Source organism: Mustela lutreola, chromosome 4 (assembly GCF_030435805.1).
Source record: "Mustela lutreola isolate mMusLut2 chromosome 4, mMusLut2.pri, whole genome shotgun sequence".
Classification (NCBI taxonomy): domain Eukaryota; kingdom Metazoa; phylum Chordata; class Mammalia; order Carnivora; family Mustelidae; genus Mustela; species Mustela lutreola.
In genome coordinates, this window is record NC_081293.1 from 25,809,196 (window position 1) to 25,834,170 (window position 24,975).

The 24,975-nt window shown below is 42.8% G+C and overlaps 1 protein-coding gene across 6 annotated transcripts in view; it reads right to left on the reverse strand.

Annotated features, from left to right (window-relative positions):
* AS3MT (arsenite methyltransferase) overlaps nt 1-23,300 on the reverse strand; it is a 28,082-nt gene extending 4,782 nt beyond the window's left edge. The window contains exons 1-12 of one of the 6 annotated variants that reach the window (XR_009352476.1): nt 23,165-23,300; nt 22,829-22,869; nt 22,415-22,542; nt 20,899-21,049; nt 19,788-19,924; nt 18,986-19,055; nt 17,364-17,445; nt 15,682-15,813; nt 15,190-15,332; nt 12,368-12,502; nt 6,124-6,230; nt 5,349-6,026 (exon numbers count right to left, since the gene is read on the reverse strand). Coding sequence is in view for 5 of the 6 variants with exons in the window: in XM_059169047.1 (XP_059025030.1) it covers nt 11,849-11,965; nt 12,368-12,502; nt 15,190-15,332; nt 15,682-15,813; nt 17,364-17,445; nt 18,986-19,055; nt 19,788-19,924; nt 20,899-21,049; nt 22,415-22,542; nt 22,829-22,869; nt 23,165 (1,137 nt within the window). In the remaining variant the exon portion in view is untranslated. Of the gene's footprint in view, nt 1-5,348; nt 6,027-6,123; nt 6,231-6,263; nt 9,957-10,005; nt 11,966-12,367; nt 12,503-15,189; nt 15,333-15,681; nt 15,814-17,363; nt 17,446-18,985; nt 19,056-19,787; nt 19,925-20,898; nt 21,050-22,414; nt 22,543-22,828; nt 22,870-23,127 lie in introns of those variants that run through there. The other 5 variants (XM_059169049.1, XM_059169050.1, XM_059169047.1 and 2 more) reach the window with 5 other exon arrangements.
* Nucleotides 23,301-24,975: the final 1,675 nt, after the last annotated feature.

The window sequence follows — 24,975 nt, forward strand, 5'->3', positions numbered from 1 at the left end:
GAAAGACCCTCTAGATCCCTTCTAGATCACTCGTCTTCTCCAGCCTAGATGTAACCACTATCCTTACTTTTGTAATAATCACTGTTCCTTTTTCATTGCTGTATTTTTTTAATTGGGGAATTCCCAAAAGGAGAGCAAGGACAGACCCTAGAACACAACAGGATTGTACTAGACCCCGTTTAGTGTCAGTTCCAACACTTTATAGGCTCTACCCGCATTGTACAAGTCATTTAAATATCCTCAGCCTTGGTTTTCCCTTGCGTTAAAGTAGAAAAATCAGCATTGTGAAGGAGGCAAAAGGGAGTCATTTTCAGTAAACACAACTTGGAGCATGTGGCATAGTTTATACCCACAGTGAATCTTCCTCATTATCTCGAGAAATCACTGTTTTTAAAGGGCTGTATCAGCTTTATGGGCTCCTCTTCCATTATTTAGAAGCAAAACTAAAAATACCTCCCTCGCAACATTTCCCTAGTTAGAGCCAAATGAAAGAAATAATAAGGTTAATAAGAAAAAGAAATAAGGACAGTTAATAAAAGATGAACTACCAAGCCTGGAAGCAGCACGGATCCTTCTGTGCTTGCTGGGCAAACCTTTCCTTGACGTAGCAACTTGACATTTGGAGGCTTTGCTTTCCAGGGGATGTTCATTTAATATTCACAAAGAAAGTTCTGTGATGGAGGCTTGTTAACTCTGGGAACAGAGACTAAACTGTCCAGACCACCTCACCCGACACAATTAGGCTCTGAGTTATAGGTCAAATTACCATACGCAGCCCCAGAACCCCAGTTCCCTCCTGCGAGCATCCCTGAGAAGCTCCGCATGTCCTTCTTGGCTTCTGCTTGTAATGAATTAAATATATAAGTCAGATTCCTAGATTAGGCCACAGATCAGCCATCGTTTGAACAATCCTGGGGAAAAAGCCCTCACTAGTAACTCTGCTGAAAATGTGTTCATTCTAGTCCAAGAGCAGGCCACAAACTCAAAATCCTACAGGGGTGAGTAAAGCGGGCGGGACAGGGATGGAGGCGAGCAGACGAAAGGGGCACACTCTGGCGGAAGGGGAACCCTTTCCACTCCGGTCATGGCAACCGGGCAGAAACACAAGGCTCGCGTGGCCAACATTTCTACTTTTCCAAGAGAAGTCAGAAATTCATATTTTATGTAAAACCTTCTAATTTATAAATGCAGGCAATGAATTCAATTTTAAAAGCACCGTGACCTCCCCAGAATCTAGATCCGTAAATCTGTTTCCCGGCCCGGCCGGGAACGAAGCGTATACCAAGTTCAACACCCTTCTTTTACAGGCAGGGAAAATGAACTGCCAAGTGGACACAAGGTTTTCCTACGGCCAAGTAACTAGTTTGGCAGCAGAGCCAGATCGAGGAAAGAATACCTGCTTTCGGTCTCCTGCATCACTTCTCATTCCACAAATGAGAAGAGAGTTAATGGCTTTAGGCCTAGTTAAAAAGTTAATAGACCCAAGTCTGGCTTACAGGGCCCCGGAACAGTATCCATACATGTTCTCCTTTACTCTCTTGGGCTTCTGGACAACATAGAGGACATGGGGGGGGGGCTATTATTATGAAGCAGAGAAATATAGGACGTGGGGGGCTATTATTATGAAGCAGAGAGTAGCATTCGAGCAGAACATTTTTGTCCCAAATTGATTTTCCCTCACCTGCAGCATACCAGGCTACATGGCTCTGCTCCATGAAAGGAGGGGCTGGCATGTTCCCATTGGGGAAGGGGATTGGTACAGTCGTCAGTCCAAGACAAGCAAGGCTCACGCAGCAGGAGAAGATTAAGTACAAAACTTACATTCACATAACACTCCCATTAACCTCAGTGGGAGCTGTGCTTGCAGAAACTGTGGGGTCAGCAGTCGAACGGAGACAGGAATGAGGCACTAAGGCTCAAGTCATAGGTTATTATTAGGACTGTGTAACTCCAGGCCCATATTTGCAAAAGAGTTCATTTTTATTATCTAGTGAGCTCTCCCTCTACTGACTCTTCCAGCAGGGTCTTCGGAAAAAAAAAAAAAAAAACAAAACTCTGTTTAGACCTCATCTGTGCTGTCTGTGCAGTTAAAGAAACTTGGCAAATCGCAGAAGTCAGGAGAGGTGCCAGCATTTAGAAAATAGGCTTAGCTGTTTTGGTCCTGCTGGCCCACGGGGTTCATCATCTTTGATTGTTAGTGATCTGGGCCTAGGACAGTGCCTGGTACAGAATAGGTACTTAATAATAGTTAGTGAATAAATGAAAGACTGAATGGATAGCTTCACATTCCTTGCCAGGCTCATTGAGCAAACCTCCCAATCTAATAAGGCAGAATTAGTCACTCCTTTGCTGCTTCCTAGGAGCCATCCAAGGAAAGGCCAAGAATCAATACGAGAAGCAGGCTCTGCTGCACTCTTGGCGTAGAGCCATGCCCTTTTCAGCCGTGTGTGGCTGGAGGTGGGGGGTGGGTGGGATTCTGTTTAAGCTACTGCTGGGCTCTGTCTAGTAGGTAAGCTGCAAAGCTTCTGCAGGCTTACCTGATTTTTTAAAAATATCTGTTTGTTTTAGAGAGAGAAAGAAAGCATAAGCAAGGGTGGGGGGTGGTGCGCAGAGGGAGAGAAAGAATCCAGAAGCAGAATTCCTGACTCAGAGCTCCATCCCAGGACCCTGTAATCATGACCTGAGCCGAAATCAAGAGCCGGCTACCCAACTGACTGAGCCACTCAAGCGCCCCTTACCTGATTTTTTTTTTTTTTTTTTTTTAAGTCTGGGCATCTCATCTTTTTTTTTTTTTTTTTTTTTTTTTTTAAGATTTTATTTATTTATTTGACAGAGAGAGATCACTAGTAGGCAGAGAGGCAGGCAGAGAGAGGGAAGCAGGCTCCCTGCTGAGCAGAGAGCCCAATGTGGGCTCGATCCCAGGACCCTGGGATCACGACCTAAGCTGAAGGCAGAGGCTTAACCCACTGAGCCACCCAGGCGCCCCTGCCTTACCTGATTTTTAAATGAATTCTCTTCCTATGAAAACGAAGGACTGAAAATACTACGTTTGGTACAATAATCAATTAAGAGAAAATCTGCTCCTTAAACCCATTAAGGCCAATTTTTTCCCCATTTAAAAAAAATTTTTATTAATATATAATGTATTATTAGCCCCAGGGGTACAGGTCTGTGAATCACCAGGTTTACACATTTCACAGCACTCATCATAGCACATACCCTCCCCAATGTCCATAACCCCCAGCAACCCTCAGTTTGTTTTGTGAGATTAAGAGTCTCTTATGGTTTGTCTCCCTCCCGATCCCATCTTGTTTCATTTATTCTTTCCCTATCCCCCTAACCCCCCATGTTGCTTCTCAACTTCCTCATATCAGGGAGTTGTTTTTTGTTTTTTTGTTTTTAATGTAAGCTCTACCACACCCTACATGGGTCTCCAGCTCACAACCCCGAGACTAGGAGCTGCATGTTCTACCCACTGAGCCAGCCAGGTGCCCCATAAATCCAGAATCTTCTGTAAAGGGTTTGTAGCTACAGAATTAGGCCCCTGTTCCTCTGGCTCTGCTATTAGTAAGCATAACATGTATGAAATGAAGGTGAACAAGTGACCTATGTGGTAGGTAAACAGGCAGTGGCTACAGGCTTTAAAAATTTTCTGCATATTTGAAAAGGTGATAACACAACATTGGGGGGAAGGCTGCCCGCTGTCAGAAGAGCTACAGGGAGCTTCTTGAACCACGCTCGGCAGCAAGCCGGTCTTCAGCTGGATCTGCCATCCCATGCTGGTAGCCAACCATACAGATCCAAAGTAGTAACAATTTAAACCATGTGCCACCTATGCTTTCAAAGAACTTCATGTAGACAAGGAAACAAAGGCACGGAGATGTTAAATAATTTTCTCAAGGCCAAAATGCCAAGTGGAAAAGAACTGTTAGGTTTGCCATCAGATTTCGGCCCCTCACCATTCCACACTGTCTCTTGCGCTTAAAGGAGAGACGTCCTCTGTAAGAAGAGACATACGTTCCTAGTTGTCTAGGAACCTAGTTGTCTCGCCTGTATTGAATATTCAAGTAACGGTGTATGGCATTCTTCTGAACAAAACAGTCTACTTTAATTTATATCATCTAGTAAATATTTTGCCTAGATTCCAGATCAAATGCAAGTCTTACGATGTGTGTTTTTGTGGGGAAAATAATGTAAAAAGTACATTATTCTTAGGAAAAGCACAACACGAATTTCCACATTCCAGTTCAAATTCATCCCTCAACATCTTTGGGGGAACTGAGAATTCAGAAAGACAAGTAATTGACTAAATCCTCCTCCCTCTAAATTTAGAAAACCCTAATAAACCAAATAACCAGAATGCACTTTCTTTTCTACCTTTCCCCTTCTAGCAAGACGACTCTGGACTCACAGATGATGAAGAATGCTTAATCCCACCTATACCGGCCTAACAAATGCTGTTACTGAAGTAGGTTACAACTGGGTAGATACTGAACTCTAGAACCACAAAAGCACTGTTTAGAATCAAAGTCACAGAGATGAATAGAGCTTAAAAGATACCACCCAGTCCTCTCCTTAGTCTGTAGTATTAAGTCAGGTCCTGTGGTTGAACCCACTCAGAAATCTAAGAATTTCTCCATTTTTAACAGCTTTATGAAAAGTGGAGTCTGGAACATAGAATATATTCCAATGTTTTACAAATATGAGGAATATTTGTATTCTAATAAAAAAAATCTCCTGGGTCATGCCACTCCCACCTTGGTTTTTTTTTGCACTGAAGTCAGAGGAATTTGTTGAGATTTTTCTCATTAAAACTCTTCAACGCTTGGGGCGCCTGGATGGCTCAGTGAGTTAAAGCCTCTGCCTTCGGTTCAGGTCATGATCCCAGGGTCCTGGGATCGAGCCCCGATGCTTCCCTTCCTCTCTGCCTGCCTCTCTGCCTGCTTGTGATCTCTGACAAATAAATAAATAAAATCTTTTAAAAAAGCACAACTCTTCATCACTTGACGGCTGTTATTAAAGGACTGATCAGCTCCTGAAGACTAGGACCTTGGCTTATGTATGACTTACACCATTCTGTGTCCCCTAACAAAGTCTTCGAGCGGAACTGGACTTCAATTAAATAATGTTCTCCTTTCTAATGATGACATCATCCTGAAATAGTCCTCAATCTCATTCTTTAACTATGGAAGCTAGAACTAAATCTAATAGTTTCCTAGAAGTTTAACTGGGACACATTACAAAGAAAAAGAAAACCTACTGTTTTTATATCTCTTACCTCTCTTTATAAAAAATTATCACTCTTTTCCTGATCCGGTAAGGATCTACTATAGATAGTCACTACGGTGTCATTCTTTAGGATTTAATGAGGTCAAAGGGATTCATTATTCGTTTGTTTTCTTCATTCAGTTGGAAAAAAAAAAAAAAAACACGTTTGATTTAGAAGTTATCTGAAGAGCACTCCTACCAAATCTGATTTTGCAATTTTTTGGCATGATTAGCATGATTTCAGTAGGAGCTTTGTTTTATGAGCAAACATGGTGAAAGTCCAAAAGGTGCTATGCAGGTCAGAAGGAAAATGTTTTTCCTGAGACCCTCTGCCAGCCAGCCAACCGTTCCTCATGAAGCTCTTCTTGCTCATTGGCCAGGCCTGAAGACCCCGTCTCAGTTCCACATCCGACCACTAAGTGGCACCAGAACTTTGAATTAGCAAAGCGAGAGGAAAACCTATTTGATTAGCCTTTACGGTCACGTGCTATGAACCTTCAATTAATACCTTATAAAAAATAATCCATTATTTTTATCAATGACCTAGAGTATGGTGGCTTTTGTGCCATTTTTTCTTTCATATGGTCTATGCTGTGGAGCAGGGTAGATTAAAAGACAAATGTAAGTCCTTCGCCTTCTGCTCCTTTCTTCCAGTCTCCTGTAAATTAAGGACAGCAGCCTCCAGCAACATCAGAGGAACATCTGGGCTTTGCATCAGCAGACTCTCCTGCAAGCTTGAATGGATCTGTGATTATACCCTGTCAAAAGGAAAGGCAAACCAAAATGAAAGAACAAGATAAAGGTGTTTGGATGTACTACAACTCTCATATTTTAGTTTGACTGAGATTGGTTTACCCAGAAGGTAGATAAAATTTTATAATTCCGTGGGATCCTTGGGTTTCAGCTATAAAGGTGGCTGTCTTGTCCTGAAGCTTCTGGTCAAGTTTTTACTACTTTCTTTCCTTTAAAAAAAAAAAAATTATTTATTTATTTGCCAGAGAGAGAGTGAGCGAGCACACAAGTAGGTAGAGCAGCGGGCAGAGGCAGAAGCAGGCTCCCCGCTGAGCAGGGAGCCCAATGTGAGACTCAGTCCCAGGACCCTGGGATTATGATCTGAGCCGAAGACAGGCACTTAACTGACTGAGCCACCTAGGTGTCCCAAGTTTTTACTACTTTCAAGGTAAACTTTATTTAAAGCCTCTTAAAGGTGGTCCTTAGGGGACCAGGAAAGTTGATTTTGTTTCATTTTGCTTTATGGGAGTCCCATCTGTAATGCTTTTTACCCTTCTGGAACTGAATACCAAAATGCTGAAACTTCATTCCTTCCCTTACTCTAATCTCCAGAAACATGTGCGCAAGACAAGAAGGCAAGTCCTAGACACCAAGGCCATTGTTAGCAACTGCTGATGTTCAGATGTTGAGATTGCCAACACCAGCTGGCAAGATCTCAGGGCAGAGTAAGCGGAATTTTCAGAAGACAAGATGGTAGTCTTTATTTTTCCTCCTTTCACCTCCAAATGAGATACCTCCAACAACAGCACCAGCGCGGCCAGAGGAAAACCAGGCACAAAGGCAAGAAATCAAGAGCATGAATAAGCCACTTCAAATAATGATAATTAATTCATTAAACATAAATGCACACTCTCACTATTGATCACTGGTCACTGCAAATAGAAGGTAGGACAAGACAGTTACGGACCCTACATTCATGAAGGACCGACAGTCCTACGGACCACTACCTTCACTGAAATTACCTATGGGGAGCCTGGTCCCTCTGGCCCTCAGTTTCCACTCTTCTAGAATGAAGATGCCTGCCTGGATCTGGGCTCCCTAACAGGTAATAAGCTAGCATCCAGCAGGGGATCTCCAAGCCCAGAAGAGGGCTGGCTGTGCCAGTCGCTTCTGCCAGGCCCTCTGGTCCACTGTTTATTTCCTTCTCTTGTTACTTTGGAATTCCTAGTCATAAAAGTTAGCCTTTTCACCCAGGAAAATGATTTTCTACTCCTCTTCTTCCCACCCCATGACTTCTCTACTAATAAGAGATAATGATATCAGTATCACTTCGTAATGCATGCTTCCATCCCTAAAAGATCCCAAGACTTAAAGGAAATAAAAGATGAGACACTTTGATAAATAGTCCTTTCCACCACCAACATCCCGTGATTCTATGAAAAGTCTAGATATGGAGAGCTAGTACAGCATATAGGGTAAGAATGTCAGCTTCAGAATCTGACATGGGTTCAAATTCACCACTTTCTAGCTCTGTGACCTTGGACTAGTACATTAATCTGAGTCTTAAGTTCTTCTTCTGTAAAATGAGGATAATTTTTAAAAATGAATTAGTTAATTTTTTAAAATGAGGATAATAAGGGTTATTGTGAGGACCATGTGGCACAGGGCCTTGGATATCTCACCTGTTCAGTAAAGACTAGCTTCTCTGTATTATTCCTACCTTTGCTCACATTGTTACTACCACTGCTATTAACTGTAGCAGGATAGTGTGTACCACAATCCTACTTGCATCATTTCCGATGCTGCAGTGTTTTATTAATGTAATTTTTTTGTGAGGCCACATGCCCCGTGTGGAGTCCAATGTGGGGCCTGAACTCACGATCCTGAGGTCAATCCCTGAGCTGAGATGAAGAGTCGGATGCTCCACCAACTGAGCCACCCAAGGGCCCCTAATGTAATTCTTTGAATAGCAACATACACTTTCCTCGTCGGGATTAAAAGAGAAGGAGGAAGAGGGAAAGAGGAACAGAGAGGGAGGGAGGAGGAGTGGGAAGGGCAGGAGAAAAGAGAAGAGGAGGAAGAGGACAAAAGAAAGAGAAGGGATCTCAGAAATGGTTATCACTGCGCCAATGCTCGGCAAGCAGCAGCATTCCGCATTGGCGGCAGCTGTCAGGAAGTCGCCGGCACCAGCAACCCCCACCACGTGTGCCTGCCTGTACTGGGCTCTCGGTCTTTATCGGAAAGGTCTGCCATAAAAAAGATAGGCACGTCCTCCTCCGAGCACACAAGGTTATATTTCTAGGACACGCAGCTGTTTCATTCTTTAAATCTTCCTTCCCTGTCAGTGATTGCCATTTCAAAACCTTGGAACTGATCTAAAGACATTGGCACATCCGCAGGCTGAAAGAAACAAGGCAGATGAGAGAAGGAGCAGGTGGGATAAACCAGTTCAAGTACGTGGCAAGTTATGACTGGTATCCGAGGTCGAGAGCCCTCCTGTACACCCCGCGTGCGCACTAAAAGGGAGGTCAAGGAGAGGCAGGCTGGAAGAAAGGGGTCTCTGCGGAAGCCAGCCCACTTAACGAAAATTTTTTTACGGCCAGAGTACACTAGAAGTGTTGTGGTTGGAGGAAACACTCCTTTTACTTGTAACTGTAACCTGCCGACAGCTTTTCTAACTAGGATTCGGGAAGCTGGGTTCCAAGAGAACGAGAATGATGAAAACATTTCAAAATACACGTTGATTCTCACCAGCAAGATTTTGTTACTGGTGAACTCCCAAGAGATTCAAAATACCAATATCACATTTGAAAGGTTTCAAGGACAGAAAGGTCCAAAGTCACGTTTCTCTACTTTCCAAAAGGGCAACTGCTTCGAAAGACAGAAAAGTAACAAAGAGCAGAGTGCTCAAGAATTTGATAAAGCAAAACCTGTAGATCACACTTAAGCATTAGCCAGGGCTCCTACACTTAGCTTGTGGCTGATTCATGCTGCTAAGAGTGGCCAAATGAGCCCATATCCGGTTTTGGGGCTCCAGAATTCCTGCCTCTTGTGTTCCATTAAACTTTCCCAACTAGAGGGGTGCCTGGGTGGCTCAGTGGGTTAAGCCTCTGCCTTGGGCTTAGGTCATGATCTCAGGGTCCTGGGATCAAGCCCACATGGGGCTCTCTGCTCAGCAGGGAGCCTGCTTTTCCATCTCTCTCTGCCTGCCTCTCTGCCTACTTGTGATATCTCTCTGACAAATAAATAAATAAAATCTTAAAAAAAAAAACGTTTCCCAACTGCAAACTGACCATGTTGGTGAGTGATCTCTAAATAAGCTATACCCTTAAAGACTGCTTACTACATAACAGAGGAAGCAGAAAAAGGCCTAAGGGTTACCTGTGTGTCAATGTATTCTCAAGGTATCCAAAATTACTACAACATACAAGCCAAAGAAAGCAAAAAATTCATGGCAAAAGATTCGAGAATCTCTGGGCCCAGGAGAAAGGGTGTGTGGAAGAATGAGAAATCCTAGAACACAGTTCCAAGTGACCAAGAACCTTAATTAGCATAAATCCATAACTGTAACGACTTCTGTTTCTTGAGTGTGTATTAAGTGCCAGGCAACAGGCTAACATTTCCCACAGAACATCCCCACTGATCCTCACAAGCTGAGGAGAAAAAGTGATTATTACCTTCCTGTTACACATGGAGAAACAGAGCGTGTAGGGAGCGTAGGTTACATACCCAAGATCACACAAGCCTGGTAAAGCCCAGATCTGAGCCTTGCCTATCTGAGTGTAAGGCCAGTGTGTAAACACCAACTCTGCCACCGTCCTAGCACAGCAACATCAGTATCGTTATTTCCTGGGGCTTCCAACATCCAGTGCCTTGACACATCACTGGTGTGACTTTGGTGAATGCTGTAAGTTCTGTCAGCCAAAACAGCCTTGAAATCCATCACTCAGCCTGTTCTAAATACAATATTATAAATTAATGAATGGATCAATTAAATAATTGGTACCATGAATAGGGGGAAAGGATTAAATATATAAGAAAGGCAAAGAGTGGGGGTGCCTGGGTGGCCCAACGGGTTAAGCCTCTGCCTTCAGCTCAGGTCGTGATCTCGGGGTCCTGGGATCGAGTCCCGGATGGGGCTCTCTGCTCGGCGGGGAGCCTGCTTCCCCCCGCCCCTGCCTCTCTGCTTTCTTGTGATCTCTCTCTCTCTCTCTGTCAAATAGAGAAAAAAAGAGAAAAGAAAAGAAAAGAAATGCAAAGAGGGAAGCTATTATCTATTATAACTACCTACCTGCCTTCTTCCTAGGGTAGCTGTAGAGATGACATGAGGTAAAATGTGATAAAATGCTTTAGAAAATGCTACACCAATATTTCAGATACTAAAATAATTCCCAAAAGGAATCTAAAATAGTTTAGAAAATGATCATTTTAGAATATAGTGGCATCCTGGCTCAAGTATACATGGGAGAAATTAAGATATGATCAAAATAAGCCTTTCAAAATGGTGGGGGATTGATTTAATAAGTAAACAGGAAAATTTGAACTAGTTAATATTTGGAGAGATAGTCACACTGTATTTCAACATTTATGTTAAAGTGAATTCCAGATAGTTCAAAATTTTAATGTGAAAAGCAAAGCCATGAAAGTACTAGAAGAATCTATGTGACCTTGGATTAAGCAATGAATTTTTAGCTATGACACCCAAAGCAGAAGCAACCAAAAGAAAAAAAAAAAAGAAAAATTCAATTTCACTAAAATTAAAAACTTTTGTGCATCAAAGGACAGAGAGTGAAAAGACAACATACAAAATATTGAGAAAGTTTTACAAACCATATAGCTGATAAGGGTCTTATATCCAGAATATATAAAGAACTCTTGCAACTCAACAATAAAAAGACAGCCCAAATTAAAAAATGGGCAAAGGGGCCTGGGTGGCTCAGTCAGTTAAGTGTCGGACTCTTAATTCCATCTTGGGTCATGATCTCAGGGTTGTAAGATTGCGCCCCATGTTGGGCTCTGTCCTGGGCACGAAGCCTACTTAAAATTCTCATTCTCTCCCTCTCCTGCTACACCTCCTCCCTCTCTCTCCCTTTCTTAAAAAGAAATGGGCAAAGGATTTGCATAGACATTTCCCCCAAAGAAAAGATACAGATGGTCAACAAACATGTGAGAGGATGGTTAACATCACTAGTCACTAGGGAAATGCAAATCCATACCACAAGGAGGTACTTCACACCAACTAGGATGGCTACAATCAAAACTAAACAGAAAATGACAGAGTGTTGGCAAAGATGTAGAGAAATTGGAAACCGATACATTGCTGGTAGAAATTTAAAATGGTGCAGCCACAGTGGAAAAGTTTGGTGGGTCTCCAGAAAGTTGGATGTAGAATTACTGGATGAACCAACAATCCCACTACCAGGTGTAGACCCAAAAGAAGTGAAAACAAGCACTCAAACAAAGACACATACATGCATGTTCATAGCAGTACTACTCGGGATAGCCAGAGTAGAAAGAAGCTACTATCAACTTGATGAATGGATGAACAAAATGTGGTATATACATGCAATAGAATATTATTCAGACATAAAAAGGAATGGAATACTGACATATGGATAAATCTTGAAAACTATATGTGAAGTAAAAGGGTCCAGGTACAAAAAGCCATTATAGTATATGATTCCACTTATATAAAAATGTCCACCATGGGAAAATCCAGAGACAGAAAGCAAATTAGTTATGGACAGAGGCCAGAGGGAGGGGAGATAGAAGAATGGCTGCTTAATAAGGATGGGACTTGGGGTGCCTGGGTGGCTCAGTGGGTTAAAGCCTCTGCCTTCAGCTCAGGTCATGATCCCAGGGTCCTGGGATCGAGCCACGCATTGGGTCCTCTGCTCAGCAGGGAGCCTGCTTCTCCCTTTTCCCACTTCCCATGCTTGTGTTCCCTCTCTTGATCGCTTACTCTCTGTCAAATAAATAAATAAATAAATAAATCTTTAAAAAAGATTTTTTTTTTAATTTAGAAAACAAATACTTGAATAATTTTTTCCAAGGTAGCTCTTAATCTTTTTTGTATCTGGACTCCGTTAAGAATCTGATGAAAGTAATAGACCCTTTCTTGAGAAAATACACATTTACACATAAAATTTTACGGAGTTCATGGATGCCCTGAAGTCCCTTCATGGGTACACCAAGTTGAGAGCCTCTGACTTACTGTCCAGATTGGAAAAATAAAGTTACGAAGTTAATTCAAATCATTTTGCAAGATACAAACAGGCTATAAATTATTTATAGCAGCCAACTAAAAGAATAATGATTTCTTATTTTAGCAGTCCGTGTCAAGATAGGGATTGAAAGCCAAACAAACCTTTGATCCTAAAGCACAAGAGGCACTACATGCTGGCAGCTTCTCTCCAATTGGTCTGATCAGAAAATTCTGGGCGAATCGTGAATTCTTCAAGATAGCTGCTGTTTCTTCATCCACTTCAACAATTTCACCTTCCTGAAGGGCAGTAGGAAAAACACACTTACTAAGAAATGCCACTTTAACCTCAATAAAAGAAATGCAAAGGTTTTAATAAGGAGTGACATTTCAGGACAAAAATATGATATGATATTCTCTTCTATTCAGACCCTGCTATTAGTTTCATGCTGATTTCAAAATGCAATTGACCAGTGTCATAATCAGTTTTTCTTTGGTGGCAAAGAAAAAAAAAAAAAAAAGACACTCATTGTTCCCAGAGACAGATGTAGAAAATATAGGAAAAAAAATTTGAGTATCACCTTATTCATCATTAAAATGGGGTTTTAAATTAATAGTTAATGTGTATTTCTGTGAGCTCCAGTGTGCCTGGGAACACTAATGCTTTGGGAAGCAGGAGTGAACACAGGAGAGTCTGGGCTATCTAACCCCTGCTCCCTTTAGATAAGCTCTGCATTCACCACTTCATATACTGGGGTTATATAAAGTAACATCTGACACATAGTAAGCCTTGGGTTTTTTAAAATTTTTTTGAGATTTTCTTTATTCATTTTGAGAGAGAGAGAGAGAGTGCAAGAGAGAGCATAAGTAGGAGGAGCAGCAGACAGACAGAGAAGAAGAAGCAGACTCCCCACTGAGCAGAGAGTCCAATGTGGGGGCTCGATCCCAGGACCCTGAGATCATGACCTGAGCCAAAGGCAGACACAAATGATTGAGCCACCCAGATACCCCAAATATTGTTTTTTTTGGTTTTTTAAAAAAGATTATTTATTGATTGATTTATTTATTTGACAGACAGAGATTACAAGTAGGCAGAGAGGGGTGGGCAGAGAAAGAGGGGGAAGCAGGCTCCCTGCTGAGCAGAGAGCCTGATGCAGGGCTTGATCCCAGGACCCTGAGATCATGACCTGAGCCGAAGGCAGAGGCTTTAACATACAGAGCCACCCAGGCGCCCCCCAAATACTGGTTTTTTAAATAAGATATTGCTTTTTTAAAAAATTCTGCTCTTAAAAATTTTTTTGGTGGTGGTGGTTTTTTTTTTTTTTTTTTGAGAGCCACTGTATCAGAGCAATGGGTTCAAAGGCCTTTCCCACTTTGATTCTGTGACTCTCCAAAGCAGGCAGTACATCAAGGGGCAGCAGATCAGTGAAAAGGCATCAGTAGTTCCATTGCACCAGGGGGTAGTTAAGAACTGTGAAGGTGCTACTTGGACCAAAAAAATCAGAGGTGCAAAACACTAAATCCTTCTACCTATGGAACAATCATGCTTATATCTTCTATTTACTGAGTGCCCAGTGTGTACCCAGGTTCTGCTATATTATTACTAATCTTAATTAAAATTTTATTCTTTAGGTAATCTCTACACCCAACATGGGGCTTGAACTTACAACCCGGAGATGAATAGTCATATGCTCTACTAAGTCAACCAGTCAGGCACCTCTATGTTATTGCTAATCTTACAGAAATTCCACACAGTAGGTATTATTATCCTACTCTTGCAACACAGCAAACTATATCTCAAAGTAGGACTTATTCAAGTTTATCCAAGTAATAAATAAAGGAGCCAGCATTTGAACCCAGGTGTCAGATGCCAAAGCCTATACTTTTCCATATTGAGAGAATAAAGACGGCCCTGCAAAGAGTAGTACAGATATCAATGTGTTGTCATTAAACACTAAGAGTTCCTTTATTCGATGATACAAGTGAACCACTGAAATACTGTTGCACAATACTTATATTCTTTTCCATCCCACTTCTCTGTAATTCCATTAATCTGAAGTCTGATGGATGCTTTCTATAAAAGATTTTCGTAGGTGTGATAGTGATACTGTGGTTATGTAGGAGAATATTCTTAGGAGATGCATGTTGAAATATTAAGGGTAAAATGTCACGATGTCTGCTTTTAACGGTTCAGCGAAAGCATACATACACACACGCACATGTCCCAATACCAGGAAAGTGAGAAGCAATGCAAGGTTAAGAAAGGGTACCTGGAGGGCACCTGGGTGGCTGAGTGGCTTAAGCCTCTGCCTTTGGCTTAGGTCATGATCTCACCGTCCTGGGACTGAGGCCTGCATCGGGCTATCTGCTCATCGGGGAGCCTGCTTCCCCCTCTGTCTCTGCCTGCCTCTCTGCCCACTTGTGATCTCTGTCTGTCAAATAAATAAATAAATAATCTTAAAAACAAAACAAAACAAAAAACAATATTTGGGGTACCTGGGTGGCTCAGTCAGTTAAGTGTCTGCCTTTGGCTTAGGTCATGATCTCAGGGTCCTGGGATCGAGCCCCACATCGGGCTCTCCGCTCATCAGGGAGCCGGCTTCCCCCTCTCTCTCTGCCTGCCTCTCTGCCTACTTGTGATCTCTCTCTCTCTCTGTCAAATAAATAAATAAAATCTTTAAAAAGAAAGAAAGAGGGCGCCTGGGTGGCTCAGTGGGTTAAGCCGCTGCCTTCGGCTCAGGTCATGATCTCAGGGTCCTGGGATCGAGGCCCGCATCGGGCTCTCTGCTCAGCAGGGAGCCTGCTTCCCTCTCTCTCTCTCTGCCTGCCTCTCCATCTACTTGTGATTTCTCTCTGTCAAATAAATAAATAAAATCTTTAAAAAAAAAAATGAAAAAAAAAAAAGAAAGAAAGAAAGAAAGAAAGGGTCCCTAGAGCAAAAATAAGAGTAGAAAGAATGTCCAAAATTATGGAATTTTTTTATTTACCTTAAATGTGAAATTTGCATCAAATATCAGTTCTTTTTCATGGCCTGTGATTCCTCCATTGTAAATCACTTGGCATCTTTCAGCTGGTCCTGTCTTAGGGAGTTTGAAGAGGCGAAATGTTGCAGAAACAAAACGACAGTCACCTGAAACAGAATTCACCCGTGGTTCAGCTCCGGCACCAAATGGCTATTGGTTTGCTTAGCGGATGAAGAGCACACATCATAAAGGTGATTTTCTTCTTTGCATGCCATCAGTTATCTTTCTGGCAGTTCACTTCATTTACTGAATAACTGAAGTGCTTTATTAAATACCAAACTCTGGGAGGTTGCTATTAAACAGAAGACAAGATGGATGTTTCCAGATGACCCAAAGTCTCCTTCAGTGACAGCCATTCAGTACACACTTGCTAAACACCACATTTGAAAAAACACACAAAACCCCACATTTGAACCCTTCAAGGAGCAGTTTTAACATTCCCTGCTGCTTTCTTACCGATCACTCTTTCTAATTCCGTGTTTTGAACTGTAACGAGATTGGCAGTGACCAAACGCGGGGTGCAGAAACCAATTTTTTGGGCAAGGATGGCAAGGTCCTTCCAGTACAAAGCACCACCCAGGCACTCACCTAAAAAAAAAAAAGAAAGAAAAAAAGAAAAATCACAGACCACAACTAGGTATTCAAGAAATTACTCTGCTATAAAATTATCAGGCATGGTATTAGTTGGGGTTCCCAGCTGCTCAGCTGGAAAAGCATGCAGCTCTTGACCTCAAGGTCATAAGTTTGAGTCCCACATTGAGTGTAGAGATTACTTAAATACACAAACTTAAAAAAAAAAAAAAAGGGATATGGTGTTAGTTAAAATATATTTCCTAGAAACAGAAAAGGGACCTGAGCGTCCCCCCAAGTTCTAGAAAGTCACAGTTAAAATGGAATATGCCAGCTGATGGCCTCTGCAAACCATTTTTCAATGGTTTTCAATGGTTCACTAATGTGCTGGTTGCATCCAGCTTCAATCATATTTCTGGATGGATTAGGCTACCTTCCGAAAAGCACTACACTATGTGAGTAAAAAAATATAAAGGATAATTTTCAAAGTTGCCTATTAGTTCCAGATTATCATAAATAACCTGCTACTAGAATAATAACTACTAATAATAGTCATAAGGCAATTTAAAGTTTTTTAAATTTATTATATCAACAAATTAGAAAGAACCCAAGTGATTACCCATACAGAAATGGTCAAATAAATGATGGCATAGCTGTACAATACACTATGTAAAATACACACTCGCAAAACACATTTTTAAAGATTTTAGGCTTAGGAAACATGCCAAATAAAATTAGGATAATAAATTCTACAGATTGCATGCTCCAAATTTTATTATACACACACATACCCTACAAGGATCTATACTAAAATGTTAAAGAGGTTATTGCCACGTTACATGGTTAAGCAGTAATTTTTTTCTTTTTCTTTTTGTATTTTCCAACATTTTAACAATATTCATTTGTTACTGTATGACAGGAAAAAAGTTAACAGAACTTATTCTAAAAGTAAGAACTGTTTGTTTGTTTGTTTGTTTTAATGGGGTTCTTTTTTTCTTTCTTTCTTTCTTTCTTTTTTTTAGTAATCTCTATACCTACCATGGGGCTTGAACTCATAGCCCTGAGATCAAGAGTCACATGCTCCACTGAAAGAGCTCACCGGGTGCCCCTAAAATTAAGAACTTTTGATTTCACAATCAGACTGACCACAGGCATGCATTCGTCTCCTCAACTTCCAGAGACTCCATGTAAGTGACGATAAGAGAATAAATAACATAGTAACACTGAGAACAGAAGGAGATGAAGGAGCTTCAGTCCCCAAAGGGTTGCCATGCTACAGTTTTCAAAGTATTTTGCATATCCACTATCTCATTTAATCTTCATAATAGCCCAATAAGGAAGATTGTATTATTCTCTGCATTTTACAATTTGGAAAACAATGACTCAAAGAGACTAATTAAACTGTCCAAGGTCATACCACTCTTGAGTGGCAGAGGAGAAAGGGGACAGAAGCCACCACACCTAGTCCCACGTGTTCCCACATCACAAAACCTCCTCCTGGATATTAGCAACTGGAGCCCTACACATGAACAAGTGTCAGCCATAAAACAAAACAAAGCAACACTTACCCCATAAAATTCTATGTGTCCTGATTTCTTCTGGCAATTCAAGGTTAGCATAGACGTCACTGAAATACAGCTCCCCACCATGCTGAAGAAGCAGTATTAGTCCAAACAAGGTTAAAGATGACATTAGTCCCAGATAGCAAAGAAACGATTGAGGAGATAAAATCAATTTTATAAAAACCAACAGAAGTACTGAGGTAATCCTTGGTGAACAAATCACAGCTGTCTTGCTAGTTACAAGCAATAGATGTGTGCCAAGACTTTTTTCAGTGCCTTACAGACAATAAAATGGCTTTTCAAGAGTGTTTCTCTCCTAAATAAAGATACTGAGGTGCTGAAAATTTTAGCAAGTCCGAACCAAATGCAGTCCTAGGTGGTTGTATAACTAATTTAAAAAAAAAAATAGTATTCCTGGGGTGCCTGGGTGGCTCAGTGGGTTAAGCTGCTGCCTTCGGCTCAGGTCATGATCTCAGGGTCCTGGGATCGAGTTCCGCATCGGGCTCTCTGCTCGGCGGGGAGCCTGCTTCCTCCTCTCTCTCTCTGCCTGCCTCTCTGCCTACTTGTGATCTCTCTCTATCAAATAAATAAATAAAATCTTTTAAAAAAAATAGTATTCCTGAATTCTTCTCCCTTAAAAATCATATAACTTTTAGGGTACCTGGGTGGCTCAGTCATTTAACATCTCCCTTCAGCTCGGGTCATGATCCTGGGGCCCTGGAGTCCTGGGATCAAGTCCCACATCATGTTCCCTGCTCAGCGGGGGCCCTGCTTCTCCCTCTCCCTCTCCCTTGCTTGTGTTCTGCTGTATCTGTCAAATAAATACATAAAATCTAAAAAAAAAAAAAACTTTTATAATGGTATTCATTTTTATAATAATAATTATATTTTTATATAAATAAGAATCAGGACTTTCAAGACTGTATTTAGCTAGTTTCAAGGGCTCAGAGTCTAGACTGTAATATAACAACTTCACCTTTTAGAAGTACATTTTGATGAAGATAGTGAACTGGCCCGTAAGATGACATATTAAATAAGACTTTATTAAATCATTCCTACATATTCTTATTTGAGCTCTACGGCACGCTCTGTAAACCAAAAATCTCAGAATCTTATATCTTCTATCACAAAGATACACATTTCATGATATATGTGGAGGGCCTGGAGCTCCTGAGAGTCTTCCTTTTACAAAGTCGTTGATGTAGAAGTTCCATCTTTTCTATCCCCAAAGATGTGAAATCCTGATAGAGATGAAATAAGCAGCCCTCAGAAACACTACACAAGCTGGAAGAGTCTATCCACAGCAGTCTTCTGGAGTCAGTCCAGAAGTTCCTGCCATTCTACGGATGCTATCCCAGGACCATGCGCAGCAGGGAACAAGAGAAGACACTGCCATAAGGCAACTATTTCATGGCATCCAGTGACAATCAGGACTCTTGGATTTATTAGCTTTTATGACATGAGAGGAAAATAAATCTGGGGCATCCTTCCACGCCCCTTTTGCCGTCCCTTTTTAATGTAGTGAATAAATGGCAAGACTTGGAACTCTCAGCTCAAGGGGACAAGAACAGGTCAGATCCCATCTGCTCTTACTGACATGGAAAGACCACTTGCCTCACTTCTCTTACCTTTAGCACTCGGTACGCCTCCTGCAGCACGGATTGCTTATTAGGCACAAGGTTAATGACACAATTTGATCTTAAAAAAAAAAAAAAAAAACCAGATGGAATGTCAGGTAAATTCACACACTATTCAGAGTGCCTCAAATCCTTTTGTCCCTAAAGATGTCTTCCGTCATTCCCCAAAGCTACACCATTCTTCCTGCCTCCCTCCTCTCTTCCCCACACTCTACTTTTTCCCAAGAAAAAGGAGATGGATGGAGTGTTTAAAATTGCAATAAATTGTTAGCCAATTTGTGTGGGCAGGGAAAAAAAGTCAGGCACACTCCCAATTGGTGTCTGCGCTGATGGTCACCACACAACAGCACGAAGGCTGGTTCCCAATGCCTCCTCCACCATGCATGTCTTAGGCCACATGTAAATTGGCGAAATTCGCCCAAAGCAGCTTCATTAAGGCTGTCACCCGGGCATGATCTGACAACAACTCAAAGGAAAGGGAGGAACACAGAATCCTACACTTTGCTGCTACAGTAATACTGGAGAGAACAGGTCGGTGTGTGTTGTATGAGCAGACTCAGTGGTCCTGCTGTCGTTCTTTTGGACTCATCTGTTCACGGTGAAGTTTACAATCAGTTCTCTCCTGGTCTACTGTGTTCTGAGACCGGTGGGCTACAAGGGCCTGAGAGCAGCTCCCCTCCCTTTATTAAGGCAGGCTTAACACCCTAAGTGAGAGTCAGTTCAGCAAAGAGTGGTGACATTTGTGTTCAACAGGAAATGGGCTATATTCACAAAAATAAGGGTAGAGACCTACATAACAATATCATAACTCTCATTCTTGATTCCAGTCTCCTCCAAATTCTCTATGTAGCCATGAAGAAAAGTCACATTGGGTGTCTGGAAGCCGTATTTTTCCATGTGATATTCAATATACTTCTTAGCCACTTCTACCTAAAAAGACAAAAAATAAAAACATATATAAATATATATATACATATATATGGATTTGATAATCATTTTTAAAATATGCTATTTTTTAAATAAAACTTTCCTATTACAAATGGAATATTCATTCTATATATATATGTATGTGTGTATATGTATATGTATGTGTGTGTGTATATATATATATATATATATATAATTTTTTTTCCCCCATAATATATTTTTGGAAAAGTATATAAGGTTCCTCTGGGCATGTAGGATAAATTACAGTCTGAGACAACTCAATGAGAGACAAAGTCCCAGCTCGATACCTGGGTTTTTGTTTAGTTTTGTTGTTTTGTTGTAATTAAGTAGGCTCCAAACCCAATGTGGGGCTTGAACTCCTGACCCAGAGAGGAAGAGTCACATATTCTATTGACTGAGCTTGCCAGGTGCCCCTTGATACATGGATCTTGCTTGAGTAAACTCTTCACTCAATAACAAAATCCTTCAAGATAGATAGCAGAGAAGTAAAGGAAAAACCAGACTCCTTGGGGTCATCATGATATTCATATATGAGGTCAAACCTCTCACTCTGTTCTCCCAGAAGAGCCCCTAACTGTCAAAGTTCTCAGCCTTCAGGGTGGGAAGCACTAGTGGCACCAATGAGCTTTGCATTCAGCAGCCTTCTTAGATTACCCTTGAAGAGTCACAAAGGAAACAACTTTATCTTTAAAAGAATGCCTTTGAGGGGCGCCTGTGTGGCTCAGTGGCTTTAGCCTCTGTCTTTGGCTCAGATCATGATCTCAGGGTCCTGGGATCAAGCCCCGCATAGGGCTCTCTGCTCAGTGGGGAGCCTGCTTCCCCCTCTCTGCCTGCCTCTCTGCCTACTTGTGATTCTCTCTCTGTCTGTCAAATAAATAAATAAAATCTTAAAAAAAAAAAAAAAAAGAATGCCTTTGAGAAGTTTTTCCTCCTTATCGTCCAGATCACTGCCTCACCTGACTTTCCGTCATGTCTATCCCAGTGACATGTCCTCTCTCACCAACCAGTTGACTCAGGACATAGCAATCTCTCCCACTTCCACTGCCCAGGTCCAAAATCCAGCAGTTCTCCAGACACTCAGGGATGACCAGACCACAGCCATAATACCTAGAAAACAGAAAACACAGCCATGTACCCCTATTTTCCCCTTAGAGACCAGAATATGTAGAATCGCTAAATCTTACAAATCCTTCCTTCCTACCTCTCTCCTTCTTTTCTGTCCCTCCTTGCTTCCATCATTCACTGGATTTCTATTGAGGTATTTCTTCTCCCCCACTAACCTGGAAGCTTCATGAAAACTGGGACTCTGGGGGCGCCTGGGTGGCTCAATGGGTTAAAGCCTCTGTGTTCGGCTCAGGTCATGATCCCAGCCAGAGTCCTGGGATCAAGCCCTTCATTGGGCTCTCTGCTCAGCAGGGAGCCTGCTTCCTCCTCTCTCTCTCTCTCTGCCTGCCTCTCTGCCTACTTGTCATCTCTGCCTGTCAAATAAATAAAATCTTAAAAAAAAAAAAAAAAAAAAGAAAACTGGGACTCTGTCTTCTTTGCTTATCATTGTCACCATTGTTGGACACTGTAGCAGGTACTAAGACAAACAAGCTATTTACAATATTTGTTTAATAAACAGTTAGTGAAGCATTATAGCTGAACATCTACTACAGGTCCAGAACTGTGCTAGTTACTGGAGAAGAAATGTGACACAAGATTTCTGTTCCCTGGAGGTATTTAACTGGGGAGGTAAAGCACGAGCACAGAAAACATTTCCCATGATCTACTGCACAGGCAGTAGGTGCTATAGTAGTTCAGGGAAGAGGGTGCTCAAGGATGGAGGCGGCTTCACATTATAGGTAGGACATCAGTGACGTGTTGGAAGGTAGAAAGGAGAGGGAAGGCATTCCAGATCAGTAACGGCACGTGAGGCAGGAGGGAGGGAAAGGTCTGGCTAGAGTAGTGTAGTGCATCGGAAGGAGCTGGGGTTGGCTAGGAAGTGGGGGCCAGACTGCACAGCCTTGAATGTCAAGTCCAAAGCGTATGAATGTATCCCGAGTAAAGGGGGATGGGGTGGGAAGGGCGGCCATTGGGAGTTTTTAAACAGGGCTGTAAGATGATCAGTGCTGTCCTCTACCAGTTTTTTTCTTAAGATTATTTATTTACTTGTCAGAGAGAGAAAGAGAAAGAATACAAGAAGGGAGAGCTGCAGGCAGAGGGAGAAGCAGGTTCCCTGATGAGCAAGGAGCCCAATACGGAACTGGATCCCAGGACCTTCCGATCATGACCTAAGCTGCAGGCAGACGCTTAGCCCACGGAGTCAACCAGGTGTCTCATTTGCTTTTCCAGTTTTATGATAGGCAAGGCAAACTGGATGGATTGAAGAAAACGGGTTAATTCCCTAGTGACTGCATCACTATCTTTTGAAAACCTGCTGTCTAGAGTCTCCAGGATGGGGGTATGGGGGAGCAGCACAGGGCACTTTACCTCAAGGATATGTCTTCATGTACATTCCTCAAGGCTTCCCGGATATGCTTGGGGACCAGCCTGGCTGCAGTGACACAGGCACTGGTCTGGAGGTCTGCTGTTTTCTTCAGCACCTGCCCATAGTAGGTCTGACCAGAGGTCAAGGGCAGGGTAGGGGTGGGGAGAGAGAAAAGCTAGAACTGCTATCCACAGACAAAGTCTCCCATAACCACCAGCACCCCCATCCCCACCCATCCAGGCCTGGCTAGGCTTTCCTCCTGCAAAGCTCTAAGCCCAGACTTTGCCCTGCACCCCACTCCCATCTCCTCCCTGATCCTGTGGGGCAAAGGCCCAGGCCGGCTGGGCTTCCAAAAGCCTAGTGCTCCCACTCAACGGAGGCTCCTCCGTGGCTATTCCAGGCCCTTCTGCTGACACCTGCACGTCCTTCCGGATCTCAGCGTCGCGGGGGGCAGCCACTGCCAGGAGGAGAAAAAAAGAAAGCTGAAAGGTGAAGGTGCTGAGCCCCTGCAAGGGGAATAGTAGAGAGCTGGTTACAAGGCAGGCTGGGAGCGCTAGTGGTGGTGATTGGCAGGGGTGGTGACTGCAGGGTCACCACCTGCCTAGAGGGTCCCCCGCCCCACCCCCCGCCCCGCTGCCCCTGCGCCCCACCCCCCATCCCCTCACTCCCCCACCCCACCCTATCTACCCCCCACCCCACCCCCCCAAGCCCGCACTGGGAGCCCGGCAGGAGGCGAGGGGCAGCGCACTCACTGTCTCCTTGGCCTTTGGACTCCAGGACTTGGGCGCGCCCACTTGGGCCGCGAGCTCCCGAGGCCCCGCCCCGGGACAGGCAGGTCTGACCTCCTGAGGGGCGGGCTTCCCAAGCCTGTATGTACCAGATGGTGCCAGCCGGCTTCACCCCACCCCCCCACCCCCCTGCCTGCCAAGTCCCGGGATGCGGGAACCCGCCACCGCTTCCAGGAGCTTCCAAGGCAGTCTGACCATCTGCCCTCCTGTGGCGCTCTGGTTCCGCTGGGCCCAGTGTCATCTCGGCTGTCTTGAGTCTTTGCAACCAGGAAGAGGCTATTAACTATTCGTTAGTATCTTCGTTTACTGCTCCATAGTGGTTTTCATTTTATAAACCTCCTACTCGGACTTAAATGAACACCCATATGATTTTTGTCCCTTTTGGAAATGAAACTGCCTTTTCTTAATTTCTTTTTTTATTGCAGTCTAGTTGACATACAATGTTACATAAGTCTCAGGTGTACAACAGCGTGATCCTGCAGTGCCATGCATTACACGATGCGCACAACCACAGCTGCCATCTGCCACGTTACTACTTTACTGTGTTCCCTATGCTGTACATTTCTTCCCTGGGACTTACTCATTTCACAGCTGTAAGTCCGAACCTCTTAATCCCCTTCACCACCTTTGCCATTTCTGCCCCTGCAAGCACCAGTTTGTATTTATTAGACTGTTTTTTCAGATCCCACACATAAGTAAATTATATGGCATTTGTCTTTCTCTGCCTGACTTATTTCACTTGGCATTCTATCCCCTGGGTCCTTCATGTTGTCCCAAATAGCAAGCGCTCATTCTTTTCTATGGCTGTGTGATATTCTATTATAGAAATATGGAATTGTATATTGTGTGTGCGTGTATACACACATACCACATCACCTCTTCTTTAGCCATTTCTTTTTTTTTTTTTAAGCCTTTATTTATTTATTTCACAGAGAGAGAGGGAACACATGCAGCGGGAGTGGGAGAGGGAGAAGCAGGCTTCCCGCTGAGCAGGTGGCCCCATGCGGGACTCGATCCCAGGACCCCAGTATCACGACCTAAGCTCAAGGCAGCTGCTTAACGACTGACCCACCCAGGCGCCCTTCTTTATCCATTTCCATGGATGGACACTTAGGTTGCTTCCATATCTTGGCTACTGTAAATAATACTGCAATAAACATAGGGGTGCATGTATCTTTTCAAATTAGTTTTCATGGGGGGGCGGTAAATAGCCAGCAATGGAATTACTAGATCACATGGTATTTCTATTTTTAATTTTCTCAGGAACCCCCATACCATTCTCCACAGTGACTGTACCCAGTTTGCATTTACACCAACAGGGGCAGGGTTTCCTTTTCTCCACATCCTTACCAACGCTTCTTATTTTTTGTCCTTTTGAGTTAATCATTCTGACTGGTATGAGGTGGTAGTTCATTGTGGTTTTGATTCACATTTCCCTGATGATGAGTGATCGTGAGCATCTTTTCATGTGTCTGTCAGCCATGTGGATATCTTCTTTGGAGAAATGTTTGTTCAGGTCCTCTGCCCATTTTTTACATAGATTATTTATTCTCAATGTATTTTTAAAATCATATTAATTGAGATATAATTGATATTCAGGAAAACTCAACTTTCTCTAGCATGCAGTTCTGTGAATTCTGACAAACGTATACATGACAGTCAGGACTCTCTCGTGGTGAAGTTTCTTTGCGCCCCTTTGTAGTAAGTCCCCCTCCCCTCCCCCACCAGCTCCTAAGCAACCACAGATCTATTCTCCCTCCTTATCCAGAATGCCA